This window comes from Bubalus kerabau, chromosome 18 (genome assembly GCF_029407905.1).
Source record: "Bubalus kerabau isolate K-KA32 ecotype Philippines breed swamp buffalo chromosome 18, PCC_UOA_SB_1v2, whole genome shotgun sequence".
In the NCBI taxonomy this organism is placed as follows: Eukaryota; Metazoa; Chordata; class Mammalia; order Artiodactyla; family Bovidae; genus Bubalus; species Bubalus kerabau.
The window spans coordinates 41,583,461-41,597,269 of record NC_073641.1 but is presented as its reverse complement, the minus strand read 5'-3'; the positions used below and the strand labels follow the sequence as shown (position 1 = coordinate 41,597,269).

Below are 13,809 nucleotides of genomic sequence, written 5' to 3'. Positions count from 1 at the left end.
GTCTGGTTAATGCATAATGCAGACGTACAGTGCACACTAGAGGGGAGAGAGAAGGCCCAAATGGGCAGAGAAAATATTATGTATAAATTTTCCTTGACTTGCTTTAAAATATGTTTTATTTCATCAGTATATTCTCTCAATTACTTAATTTTAATCATAAGTTACTATTTCAGGAAGACATTTCAGCCAGAAACAAGCAATATAAAATGCTAGATTTCAGTGTTGATAGGTGTTTCTTGGAGGAATCCATTTTAAAAATATTAACCAAATAAATAAATAAATAAGCAACTCAGACTTAGTAATTTTATTGGTGTGACCTAATCTCACATTTGCAAGTTTTAGGTGTTACTGACAATGAGAATTTCGGAAGATCACTTAAAAGAGAAGTAACAGATAAATGGGTAGTTGGGCTTGAGATTAAAATGTCCAATGATAGCCTCATAAATGAATTTTAAAAACTTTAAGTTGAAGGGAATATGGTCTGGTCTGGAAATATGTAGGTGAAGGGCTCAGAATGTCTTTAGTGATAAAGAAGATACTGATGAGAAAATTTAAATAAAAGTTAATGGCACAATGGCAGTTAATGGCTGATTTGATAGACAGCAGTATTTGTGCATTAATATCTATCTGTGTGACCTAAACATGCAAATGTAACAAAACTGATAAATAAATGGGATGGCCAAGTGTCTAATAATATTTCATGCATCTAAAAGTTTATATATTCAAGTTGCCAGAAACCTTTTTATTGCACATATGTTTTCATTTGGAAAATGGAAATTAGCTGATGTTCAGGGTTACTCTGTATTTGGTCTAAAGAGGGTGCTGAATTTCACCCTTCGTACATTTCTCTTCTCCCTAAGAATGATTTCAAAGCACTTTGACAGCATTGGTCTTAGGCAAATATCCTGGGGTGAAAAAAGTGAGATGAACACATTGAGACAGGGTTTGTTTACTCAACACTGAGGATGAAAAAACACTCAAGCCTTCTGACTCCTGGACCCTAAGGGTCACCTGGAGACATGCCAAGATGGTTTACCTGCAGTTCTGGTGGAATCCCTGGGTAGCCCTTCTCTCCTTTGGGGCCATGCTGCCCACGCTCCCCTCGTGGTCCCAGGTCACCTTTGTCTCCTTTCTCACCTTTGGCCCCTTCGTGGCCAGTGGCTCCATTATTGCCATTGTTCCCATGGTTTCCTTAAACAACCAGACATCATCACATGAGAAAGCCTAGTCACTCATACTCACTGTCTATTTCTATAGAAACATAGTTCCTTTCTTCAATAATACAGATTCAATGGCATAAGGGGACCATTTGAAACAAACCTAAACACAGCCATGAGGTCATCATGGAATAGGATCTCTCTTAAATGGAACAATGAAAACAGACTTATATACTCTTAAGTCTCCAGATTCTAAAGCCTATTTTTCCTATAAAGCAAGACCTGGAAGAATAGTTGCATAGAAGACTGATTATCAAAGGATCCTTTATAATAGCAAAGATTAGAAACCACCTAAATGTCCATCAATACTGAAAGGGTAAAATTTCAAAATGGTAGGGAATTCACTGGTGGTCTAGTGCTTAAATCTCTGTGTTTTCACTGTAGGGGGCATGAGTTCTATCCCTGGCCAGGGAACTATAATCCTGCAAGCTGCATGGCACAGCCAAAATAATAATAATAATAAAGGATTTGTAAACAGAATTGTTTAAAAATGGTATATATATATCCCAGTAAATAATGTTATATAGTCACAAAAAAAAAATGATGAAGAAAAATATTAAATAACATATGTTTTAGATAAAAGAGGCTACAAATCAACAGGGTTCCCATGATACTACGTATAGGTATGTATATTACATATACATATATATATATATACATGCTTTATCCAAAGGGGGAAAAGACTATAACAAATTACATAAAAATATTTTACAGTGGTTCATTTTGCCTGGGAAATCCCATGGACAGAAGAGCCTGGCAGGCTACAGTCCATGGGGTCGCAAAGAGTCGGACACGACTTAGCGACCAAACAATAGCAATCTTTTTTCTAAGTGGATGGAACACAAGTGATTTTTGTATTATCCTATATAACTTTCTGCATTTTTAAAAATTTCTACAATAATATGTACCACTTTTATAACTGAAGGAAAAGTAAATCATTGATGAAAATTATAACAATAATCTTGAAAGCAAGATTTGGATAATGATTTCAACGCTTTACTCAGAGGGAATTTCTATACCTCTTCCTTTATTTTTATACTTGTTGAATTCCAGGCCCTTCTGCCATTTATGTTGTGTGCCACCTTTGGTCGGGTTTCATAACAAGCATTGCAGCTCTTCCATACTGATGAACTTTGACTGTATTTGCAGGTTAATGTGCTGATGACAAAACTGTTTCTGATGAGAAACATGAGGTCAAAGCCAGTCCATCCTCTGGCCTCAGCAGATTGTAGACCTAAGAAGATTTTAGGAGGGTCTGAATGTTCCCTACCCCTAATGACTGCACCTGCTGCCTGCTGCCCATGATGGTCAGTGACATAGGTTCCAAGCTACTAATCATAAAGTCTAACAGAGCACTTGCTCGTTCTATATTTGGTTTTGTTTGAGAAGCCTCTCAAAGGTATTAAGAAAAATTAAGTCTTATTGTTTTTTAACTACTAACATCAATGGGAGTAAGAGAAGAGTAAGGGGACTTTTGCCAAACCTTGAGAAAAGGTTGCACTCCCAGAAATTGACCTGGAGACTACAGAGTCACATAGGCCCTCAGATTTGGAGGTCGTGGACAGAGGGGACCTGGCTGCCCTCTCCTTGCCTGACCCAGGAGGCTAGCGAGTTCCCCAAATGATCCATGCCTGGGGCCCCACTCAGTAGAGTAGATTTGGCTGAGCGGTGGCTCTAGAGGGTTCCAGTGGAGCTCGACAGCACACCCTGTGCCGCCATATGGTGCTCTAGCCCAAAAATGTTCCCATGAGTCCAAGAGAAGTACAAGGGTCAACTGAGAGATAGCTGAGCATGGAGCGCCTAGAGGCTAGAGGAAGACAAACTCAGCTAGACCTAGAATCAAACAGAAGGATGTGTCATTCAGTGAAAAGGACTGTGAAGATGACTATAACCCAGACCAGCAATCTCTCCTCCCCATTCTCACTTCCCAAATCCCCAGAAGGCTAGATCTAGAGTGCCCTATGGAGCACACAGTGGCAGAAACACTGAAACAAAAGTATGAACCTGTTAAGCTCCAGTGATTCCACACTCCACGCTGGTGAAGGGCCTCCTGGCATGTAGGCTGAGGTCCCAGTATGCCTAATGCCTGTGGGATTCTGTGCATGGTATGGATAATAAATACTACATCTTATATACTTCTACCTCATGAACTCAGTAAACTCAGTTGCCTACCCCACTCTCTTTTGGATTTTCCATGCGCAAGCTCTGGATCATACACAAGTGATCCCAGATCACTGAGGTTCACCCCTGGCTCCTGATTTGGTATGGTCTGCAAGTAGACTGGAAATAACGCATCTCTCTCATCCTTACCTGGAATGCCAGGGGGACCGGGAGGTCCAGGGGGGCCTTGGTAGCCTCGGAAGCTGTAGTCTCCATGGCAACACTTGCTGCAGTCTGGGGGCAGTCCTCCGGTTTGTGGAGACTTAAAAAAAAAAGACATAAAAAGAAACTTCAAAGAAAGGTACATGTGAGTAATTAGAACTTTTGAATTTCCTCTGGCTTTGGTGCCTATGTAAGTTTAATTCCAAACAACCCACAACAACATCAGAAAAGAAGGTGTGGGGTGGGTATGTCAATGGCAAAGGAGTCAGGGAATAGCTCAGGTGAGGTGATGATCAGAAGGCAAAGAGTGGGTAGAAGAACAGGCTCCTTGGAAAGTGGGAGTGGGAGTGGAGGATTGGGGCAGTGTTTCAAGAAAGTATGTTCCAGAAGCTATGGGAAAAGAGAAATCTCCTTCAGAAGTAGACTTGGAAACATTCCTTTTCTTTTCCAACTGTCTATAGTCTCAGACATAGCTAGACTGAGTAGATGACCCACAAATGATAAAATTACGAGCATCAAATACAGTAATTAAGACTATGTATATTCATGATACTACTATGTTAAAAGTTCTTAGAAATTCTAAATTGCAACTCTAGTTTTTCCCACAGTCACAGCACACAAAAATTACCTTAGAAAATTAAGATTCATGACTCCAAAAAGTTATTATTAATTACTTACAACTTGAAACAATTTCACTTTTTTAAACTTCTGCCTTTAACACACAGGTCTGTTTCATATTCCACTTGAAAATTTAAGCAATTATTGTATTGTTTGAATCAGGATTGAATGTCCATTGAGTCAGTGATGCCATTCAACCATCTCATCCTCTGTCATCCCCTTCACTTCCTGCCTTCAATCTTTCCCACCATCAGGGTCTTTTCCATGAGTCAGTTATTCGCATCAGGCAGCCAAAGTATTGGAGCCTCAGCATCAGTCTTTCCAATGAATATTCAGGGTTGACTTCCTTTAGGATTGACTGGTTGGATCTCCTTGCAGTCCAAGGGACTCTCAAGGGTCTTCTCCAATACTATAGTTCAAAAGAATCAATTCTTTGGTGCTCAGCTTTCTTTATGGTCCACCTCTCACATCCATACATGACTACTGGAAAAACCATAGCTTTGACTAGACGGACCTTTGTTGGCAAAGTAATGTCTCTGCTCTTTAATATGCTGTCTAGGTTTGTCATAGCTTTTCTTTTTTTTTTTTTTTTTTGTGCTTTATTATTTTTATTTTTTGAAATTAAATCTTCCTAAAGCAGTACTGTTTACAAGTTGGCCAGAAGGGCCTGGAGCATATGTGTGTCCATGTGCATGTGTGTGTGCACTGCCCCAGGCATGCCCTGTGACTCCTGGGGAGGGAGGTGTTGAGCTCTGCACCTGGACTGAGGAGCCAGAGGAGAGCAGGTGGGGCTTCTGTCGTGGAGCTTGTCTTCCTCCTTGCATGTGGTCTGCTGCATCGGCATCCTCCTTTTCCCTTTTATAACGCTTTCCTTCCAGCGTTTACATTTTTAAACTCTGGATCCTCAAACCCACTGGCTGAAGGTGCTGAAGCTCCAATGGGAGCCGGGTTGCTTGTGAGCAGCGGGCGGAGGCTGGGATCTGGGGTCCACGTCCTCCATGGCAGGAGGAGTGAGGTGGGGCCGGGCGCAGTGCTCAGTGGTGACCCAGGCGGCTTTGCCTTTGAGCGGGGCTTTCTCTGTGCCAAGCCCTTGCTGGTTCTGGTTGGTGGGTCTCCGGCACTCTTAATGTGCTATTGAATGTCATGACTTCTGATCACTTGGCGAAAGCCACTCAAGGTTTCTTGAGGAAAACACCAGAATTAAAGAATGCTGATTTATGTTCTCTGTGGTAAATGGTAGCAGTCTGGGCCCGCAAAAGCCGGGTTGGTCTCAGGGTGCCTCCGGGACGTCAGCACCACCGCCTGTGTCTGGTGTCAGATGCGGCACTGGTGTGTCCTGCGGGGCCTCCCAGTGCACGGGGCACACGCTCATGGGAGACCACGCGGCTGAAGTGTGACCCACGGTCAGAGCGCGTGCTGCCGCCGCCCGCCCACGGTGGGCTGACACCTCCTCGCCCACTGAGTCTGGAAGGGCTGGGTCCTTTGCCAGCTCCAAAGGGACAGACAGCAGCTCACTGTTTTCCTGGGCCTCCTGTTTCTCCTGATGTCTTAGTTGTCCATTTCCTCAGACTAAAAGTGCTTCTTTGTGCCTCCTTGACGGAGGTTGGCATGTTCTGGATTCCGCCCCTCACCCCTCCTCAGTGCTGAGGTGAGACGTGGCCCCTTTCCTGCCCGAGGCCCCTGTGCTCTCCCCTCACCTGCGTCTGTGCCTGTCATCAGGGGAGGCGCAGAGCTCGGCTCTGGGAAGAGCATGCTCTGCTGGAAGCAGTGTCGGGAGAACTCACTGGAGGTGAAGTGCAGTGAGGACTGAAGACTCCGTCCACACGGTAACTCCTGCCCTCCGCTCAGGAGGGCTCCCTCCAGACCACCAGCCTTGTCTGACAGCAGCCCGAGACCCAGTGGGAGCAGCTGGTGAACTTGCCGAGAATGAAAGTGGCTCCGGGGCTGTGACCCCAGAGGCAGCTCAGCCGTGCACACTGGGTCCTCAGGAGCCCATGTGCACAGCAAGCCCGCCTCCAGACTTCCAGCGACTGAGCATCTTCTGTTTTCTGTAACCATCACTTAATTCAAGTAATCATGCATGCCCCTCTCTGTCCACAAGGATCTTGACCTAAGAGGCACCAGCTGCTCGGACAGGCCGAGTCAGGCGGCTGGGACACACTCGGGGTCGGGACGTCCACACGAGAGACAGACGTGGGGAGAAGAGCCACACCAGGTATATTGCTTCGTGATCGACAGTATCTGTCACTTGGTCTAGAAAGTGAAGTGAAGTCAAGTCCCTCAGTCGTGTCCGACTCTTTGCGACCCCATGGACTGTAGCCTACCAGGCTCCTCCCTCCATGGGATTCTCCAGGCAAGAATACTAGAGTGGGTTGCCATTTCCTTCTCCATGTCATAGCTTTTCTTCCAAGAAGCAAGCATCTTTTAATTTCATGCCTGCAGTCACCATCTGCAGTAATTTTGGAACCCAAAATGATAAAGTCTGTCACTGTTTCCATTGTTTCCCCATTTCTATTTGCCTTGAAGTGATGGGACCGGATGCCATGATCTTTGTTTTCTGAATGTTGAGTTTTAAGCCAGCTTTTCACTGCCCTCTTTCACTTTCATCAAGAGGCTCTTTAGTTCTTCTTCGCTTTCTGCCATAAAGGTGGTGTAATCTGCATATCTGAGGTTATTGATATTTCTCCCTGCAATCTTGATTCTAGTTTGTGCTTCATTCAGCCTGGCATTTCATATTATGTACTCTGCATATAAGTTAAATAATCAGGGTGACAATATACAGCCTTGACGTACTCCTTTCCTGATTTGGAACCAGTCTGTTGTTCCATGTCCAGTTCTGTTTCTTCATGACCTGCACACAGATTTCTCAGGAGGCAGCTAAGGTGGTCTGGTATTCCCATCTCTTGAAGAATTTTCCACAGTTTGTTGTGATCAACACAGTTAAAGGCTTTGGTGTAGTCAATGAAACAGAAGTAGATGTTTTTCTGGAACTCTCTTGCTTTTTCTATGATCCAACAGATGTTGGCAATTTGATCTCTGGTTCCTCTGCCTTTTCTAAATCCAGCTTGAGCATCTGAAAGTTCTCGGTTCACGTACTGTTGAAGCCTTGCTTAATAGAATATTAAATGTATTCAGATATGACTCTGAGTTCAACACTTACTTATCTATGATAAATGTCTAAAATTTGGGCTTACTGTCAAGGAGGTAGAGATTTGGCAGAAGTTGAATGGCAAAAGAGTTAGAGTCATTCATAAAACTTTGAGTCTCTTCTAAATGGGCAACTTTTAATTATAGATAGCATACAAAAAACTTGTGGAAACTTTCCTTGACACCAATTAAAAATCAAAGTTTTTTTGAAAATAGCATATTGTTGCTAAGGGATTCATTTTTTAAAGGGAAGGGATGGGGTGAGAGAGGAAGGAAGGAAGAGAGAGAAATGAAGAAAAGGAGGGAGGAAGAAGTCATTTAAAATTCAAGTTTTCTCTGCCATTAGAAATCCAAGCAGAACAATGTATCAGTGCTTCATGTTGTTGCACCTCTAGACATTCATAGCACAGCAAATTCTACTCAATACTCTGTAATAGCCTGTATGGGAAAAGAATCTAAAAAAGAATGGATAGAACATCCCTTGTGGTCCAGTGGTTAAGAATCTGCCTGCCAATGCAAGAGACCAGTTTGATCCCTGGTCGGGGGAGAGTCCATGTGCTGTGGGTCAGCTGAGCCTGTGTGCCACAACCACTGAGCCCATGTGCCCTAGAGATGATGCTCTGCAACAAGAGAAACCACCACAGTGAGAAGCCCAAACACCACAACTAGGGAGTAGGCCCCGCTCACAGCAACTAGCTGAAGCCCAGGCACGGCAATGAAGACCAGTGGAACCAGAATAAAATGAATAAATAAATAACTTTTTAAGAAAGAGTGTATGTGTGCTAAGTTGCTTCAGTTATGGCCTACTCTTTGCAACCCTACGAGCCTTCCAGGCTCCTCTGACCTTTGGATTCTCCAGGCAAGAATATTGGAGTGGGTTGCCATTTCGTCCTCCAGGGGACTTTCCCAACCCAGGGATTGAACCAGAGCCTCATATGTCTCTTGTATTAGTAGGCAGGTTCTTTAGCATTATCACCACCTGGAAACCCATGTATATATATATGCATGTATAACTGATTTACTTTGCTGTACACCTGAAAGTAACACAACATTGCAAATCAACTATACTCTGATAAACATTATTTTTAAAAACTAAATTTGCATAAACAAAACACAAAACAAGCTAGAATGTTTTCCCTGACTCTTATTTCATTTTTATTTAAACAGGTTCCCACCTAGTTATAATATTAAGAAACAAATGCCTCATCTGTAGTCCAGCAAAAGCTGCAACAGCTGAGAGGCCAGACTCAAGGTTTCAGGAGCTAGGATTTGGACCAATCTCCTGGTCTAGTCTTCAGTCCCTCAGACCCAACCCTGGACAGGTATGGGAGTCTACGAAAACCTTCTACGAAGCTGGTGGAGGAAAAGAAAATTAGCCAAAGCAATTGGTTGGAGACAAGGGATTTCAGACACTTGGGAAGTCAGACACTGCAGACTGCCTCACCTTCTAATCCAAAGATGAAATCCGAGGAGTAAGTATTCTGTAATTTCCTGGTATAATTTTGCTAATATGAAATACAGATTTTTAAGCTCCAAGAAATTCTAAGCTCTGCCAATAATGAATTTAAGGGAAGGAGACGGGTGGGGATGAGGGAAAATCCTGAAGTGGAACCATTTATTTAAAAATAGAATTGAAAAACTGAGACGACCAAGAATGTCAGAAAGAGAACTGGACTGGAACCAGAACTCCCATTACAGGTCTGTGTGACTTTCATGAAGTCATTTTCTCCCAGACATCATTTTTCTTGTCCACTAAATTAGAGGACAGGGTAAAAATGGTCATGAAATTTCCTTCCAGCTCTATAACACAAACAATGATACTGAAATCTTTCCCAAAGCCTCAGATGGTGACTTAGAAAGCTTTTGTTTTGAAGGCTAGTGTCTGGGCACAGGAAATTAGCTCCAGGAGATGAGGTGCACACCCAAGCACTTTGAGAGCACGGTTGTTTAGTCGCTAAGTTGCGTCTGACTCTTTTACGACTCCATGGACTGTAGCCTGCCAGGCTCCTCTGTCGGTGGGATTTCCCAGGCAAGAATACTGGAGTGGGTTGCCATTTCTCAAGGGGATCTTCCCGACCCAGGGATTGAATCCGTGTCTCCTGCATCCCCTGCATTGCTAGGCAGATTCTTTACTACTGAGCCATCAGGGAAGTTGAGAGCACAGAGCTGCCACCAAAACAGGGAGAGATTTCTGGTCACTATGTGGGCCCCCTCCTAAGAACCCTCTTGCAACATTTCACAACACGGTCCTCCCTCTGGCCTGGTCTTTGAAAAATCAATCAAATGGAACAATGTCTGTAAGCCTTAGAACAAGTTGGACAGGATGTGTTAGTTGAGAAGTTTTCTCCCAGGCAAGGGAGATTCACATACTAGGTAGTTCTGCAGGTCACCTTGCTATTGACTCTTTTCCCAAAATTAGGTCAAATTTGAGCACGAAGATCATGCAAATGTGTGGTATGGGAGGAAGAAAGTCCCTAAGACAGGTTTCATCTATTCTGTAGATGGAGGCCTAGGGGCAGCTACCGAGAATGAAGCTCTACTATTGGGAAATGACTTCAGGAAAAAGGGTCCACGGCTCCTTCTGTGGAAAGGGAAAAGAGAAGATAAAGAAAGTGAAGGGAAGTGGAGGAGGGAGAGACAGGCGCCTAGGAAGAGCAGGGAAGGTTGATAAAGGTGGAAATGGTGAAGAGCTGCAGAGAAGAAAATGCCAGGAAAAGGGAGAGCAGGTCTCCCTGGGAGAGTGGTTCCCCACCTCTACACATCTTTGCACAAACCCTATGGCCAGAGTCCTCTTTTTAGAACACAACCCTGACTTCACTGCCCTGCTATGCACGAACAAAACTTCTGCTTGCAAAATAAGGTCTAAGCTTTTAACCGGTCAACAGAATCCATCAAACGGCACTAAAATCATGGGTGTCTTCCTCCCACAGCCCAGGCACGCCACCGACACCCACTCCTCCAGGCTCTCTCAAGGCTTTTCCTGTCACACAAATTTATTTTATCTTTTCTGTGAATAGCCATCCTTTTTGTCTCATCCTTTGAGATTCAACTCAACAGGCACCCAACAGTCTTTCCTCCCAACAGTCTTTTGTGTGTGAACTTTATCACATGGTATTGAATTATCTGTTAATTTATCCCCACGAGAGCCCTTCAGAACTGTTCAGCAATAGAAGCTTGAGCGTATCTATCCCCATCCTAAAATGTGACTCACAGGAGAAGCACAGGGAAAAGATTGGTGAAGGAAAAAAAAAGATTAGTAAAGGAATGAATGAGGATTAAGAGAAGAGGCGGGAAGTGGGGGGAGTGAGGAAAGAAGGAAGCACACAGAAAAATCCTAAATTCAACATGGGGCTCCATATCCATGGGCAGAGAATTGTACTAAAACTTCTAGAGTATCAGTGGCTAAATCTCCACAGTGACTCCTGTTGGGGGCTGATTTGGAAATACTGCAGGAATCCAAGGGAGTTTAAAAGCACCCCCCTTCAAAAGAAAAAAAACAAAAGGAAACCCCAAAGTGGCTTCTTACCCACCTCATCTGATTTTAATATGCTAGATGCCTAGGGCCACTAGCAGGCAGCGTGGAACAGAAGTGTAATTTGAATTTCAGTGGCCTGCTGGGTGCCAAGAAGTAATGACCCATGACAGCCCCCATCTGCCTTCTGCTGCCCCTGGGGGCTCACACTGCCATGCCAAGAAGGATCCAGCAGAGAGCCCATTTACTGAAGCAGAAAGTCCAGATCAAGGCTCAGACAAAAGCACAGATATCTTCACCACTGATAAACACAAATCAGTATTAATCACTCTTCAGCCAAAAGACTATCAGATGAAAGGATAATCTCTAAAAGTGGCCTTCAGAAAACAGGAGTGGGGACTTCCCTGGTGGACCAGTGGTTAGGGCTTCTCACTTCCACTGCAGGGGACACAGATTCGTCCCTGGTTGGGGAACTAAGATCTCACTTGCCACACAGCATGGCCAAAAAAAATAAATAAACAAACAGGATTGTGTATAGAGTTTATCTTTTCTCCCGCAGCTCCACCAATTCAACCAGGCCCCACAGAACAGTTTGAACAACTATATCTGTGGTCAAGTTAGAAGTCCAGGTTTGTCTCGGATCCACAACTGCTTCTGCCTGTGATCTTGGTGTGATCATTCTACCGGTCTCAACCCACACGTTCAGTTTGTGGTTGGAAAGGCTGAGATTTCAGCTGCATGGATGTTTTCAGGGCCTATCCAATGCATGTGTGTGTACATGCTCAATCGCTTTGCATGCTCAGTCACTTCAGCCGTGTCCCACTCTGTGACCCCATGGACTGTAGCCCACCAGACTCCTCTGTTCATGGGATTCTCTTGGCCAGAAAACTGGAGTGGGTTGCCATTCCCTTCTCCAGGGGATCTTCCCAACCCAGGAATTGAACTGGGGTCTCACACATTTCAGGCAGGTTCTTTACCAGCTGAGCTACCAGAAGCAGTTAATTCTTATAGTAAAATTTATCTGTTCAAAAATCATATAATTCAGAGTAACTCTCCTTGCCCCCTCATCTGATTTCATCATGCTGATTCCTGGAAGGCAAATCAAAATCTTATTCTTCCTTATGTTGTACACCTGAGACTAATATCATGTTATATATACTTCAATTAAATTTTTTAAACTAAAAATAATAGACATTTAAAAACCTGTTTCTTCCTGTTCTTAATGTTTTCAATGAAATTGAGTTTCATCAATTTGCTATTCACTACACTAAAACATGAACTCACTCCCACACCACCCTGAAAGAGTTAAAGATGCCTCCTTAGATGCTGAGCTTATACTCAGCATTTTACACAAATCCTCTGATTATTAGGCATTGGGTCATACAATAGCATGAGGTCTGCATTTTAAATACAGATATATGTTTTTGTTTTAACTCTTTGGTCCTTTTTAAAACAAAGTGAAAATAGAGTGCTATTAAATTAAATAATCAAGCCTGGCATGAAATGTCACAGTAAACTTACAAATCAAATGAAAAACTCAAAGGGCAGCTTCTCTCTGCCAGGAAGAATTAAGAAAGTCCAATTTATGATCTGTAAATGATTATCTCCAGCAACCCGTCTATCGGCAAAGGTCAGCTCTCCTCCTCCTTTCCACACCAGCAGAGCAAGAAAGAAACAAAATCACAGCAGAGCAGGGCTGATGCTCCACTCGCCTTTCTGATGGGGCGTCTGTGGCTTCTCTTTATCTCAGTACATCAGCGCTACCTCTGCTGAGTGTCTAACGCACACTGCCAGCGCCCCTAGCATCCCACAGCAAGCCAGAGAGACAGACCCGCGAGCAGTTCAGCCAGCTTCTGGAAAGCACTGTTCCCGGGAATCACAGCTGGAAAAAAATAAAATAAAAGAGCAAAGACAACAAAACTCATGAAGCTTTGACAGTAACCCTTAAAAGAGAATTCCGAGTACCTGGCCCCAGAATGGGGTGATCTGGGCTAGGTCATCTACCTCGGGGGGCGGTAGCTCATCCGGCCTCAGGGATTTTAGGTCTGTAGAAGTGTTATTATCCACAGTCCCAGTTCTAGGATGGCTCCGCTCTCTCACTTTCTCCCTTCTGGAGCCGCTACGGCCAGTCTGCTGATGGCTTTGCACTATTCGCGCCACCACTTTATTAGCTCTTCCGCTCACCTCCATGTATTCATCTTGACACAGGCAAAAAGGGAGGAAAAGCAAAGCCAGAAGGTGCCAATAGACGAGCTGCCTCCCCAGCATGGTTCTCAACAGAGCCACAGAGCTTCCCGGGGAAGATGGCTGGGGCTCTGGGCGCCGTGGTCTCCTCGGGCAAGAGCCAGGGGCTGGAGATCAGAGCTGCCTCTAGCCGGGCGGTTTTTATAGTTCAGTGTGTAATAAATAAGGCAGCAGGCAAGCCAGAGGGAGAGCGGTCCTCCTCCGCGGGCAGAAGGGGCCCCATTCATCACTTTCCCATACCACAGGCAAAACGATTTGTGTGCACAGCTCCCAGTTGGTGGGGTTCATAAATGTCACACCTTGGCACGTTTTTTTGTGAAAGTGTGAAGGGAACATACCCAACCAGCTGGAAACAGGCAGCATGTGTCCAGCGGTTTGCTTTTGCGATTAGACATGGAAAGGCTGCGCCTTTGTGGTCTAAGATGTCTTTTGGAAAAAACTCCTCCCGGGCTTGCCAGGAAATTCGGGCTTAACTGCATCAGTTCCATCTGAAATGGCAGTGGGAACGTGTTCAGGGCCATCGAGAGAGCTATGCACTCTCATTATACAGTTCATATTTCCCCCACTTAAAGGAACTCATTTCCCGTTCTGGCTCCAGCAGCAGAAGGTAGTTGGGTGACTCCAGAACACTAAGCTGGATTCAGGTTCAGAGTCTCTGGGTTAAGCAAAAGCATCTCCCCATCGTAGGTTTCATTTCCTTTTCCCTGGAGTTTTCAAAAGCCAGAGTTAGATCAAAGAGGATGAAGTCGCTTCTGGCCAGATGAATATCCGACATCCTGCTTCATATTA

General features: G+C 44.3%; 1 protein-coding gene across 3 annotated transcripts in view; it reads right to left on the bottom strand.

Annotated features, from left to right (window-relative positions):
* Positions 1–13,250, bottom strand: part of C1QTNF3 (C1q and TNF related 3) — a 32,491-nt gene extending 19,241 nt beyond the window's left edge. The window contains exons 1-3 of one of the 3 annotated variants that reach the window (XM_055554608.1): positions 12,742–13,250; positions 3,528–3,639; positions 1,037–1,191 (exon numbers count right to left, since the gene is read on the bottom strand). In XM_055554608.1, coding sequence (XP_055410583.1) covers positions 1,037–1,191; positions 3,528–3,639; positions 12,742–13,044 — 570 coding nt within the window. In that variant the 5' untranslated portion in view covers positions 13,045–13,250. The remainder of the gene's footprint in view (positions 1–1,036; positions 1,192–3,527; positions 3,640–12,741) is intronic. The other 2 variants (XM_055554609.1, XM_055554610.1) reach the window with 2 other exon arrangements.
* Positions 13,251–13,809: the final 559 nt, after the last annotated feature.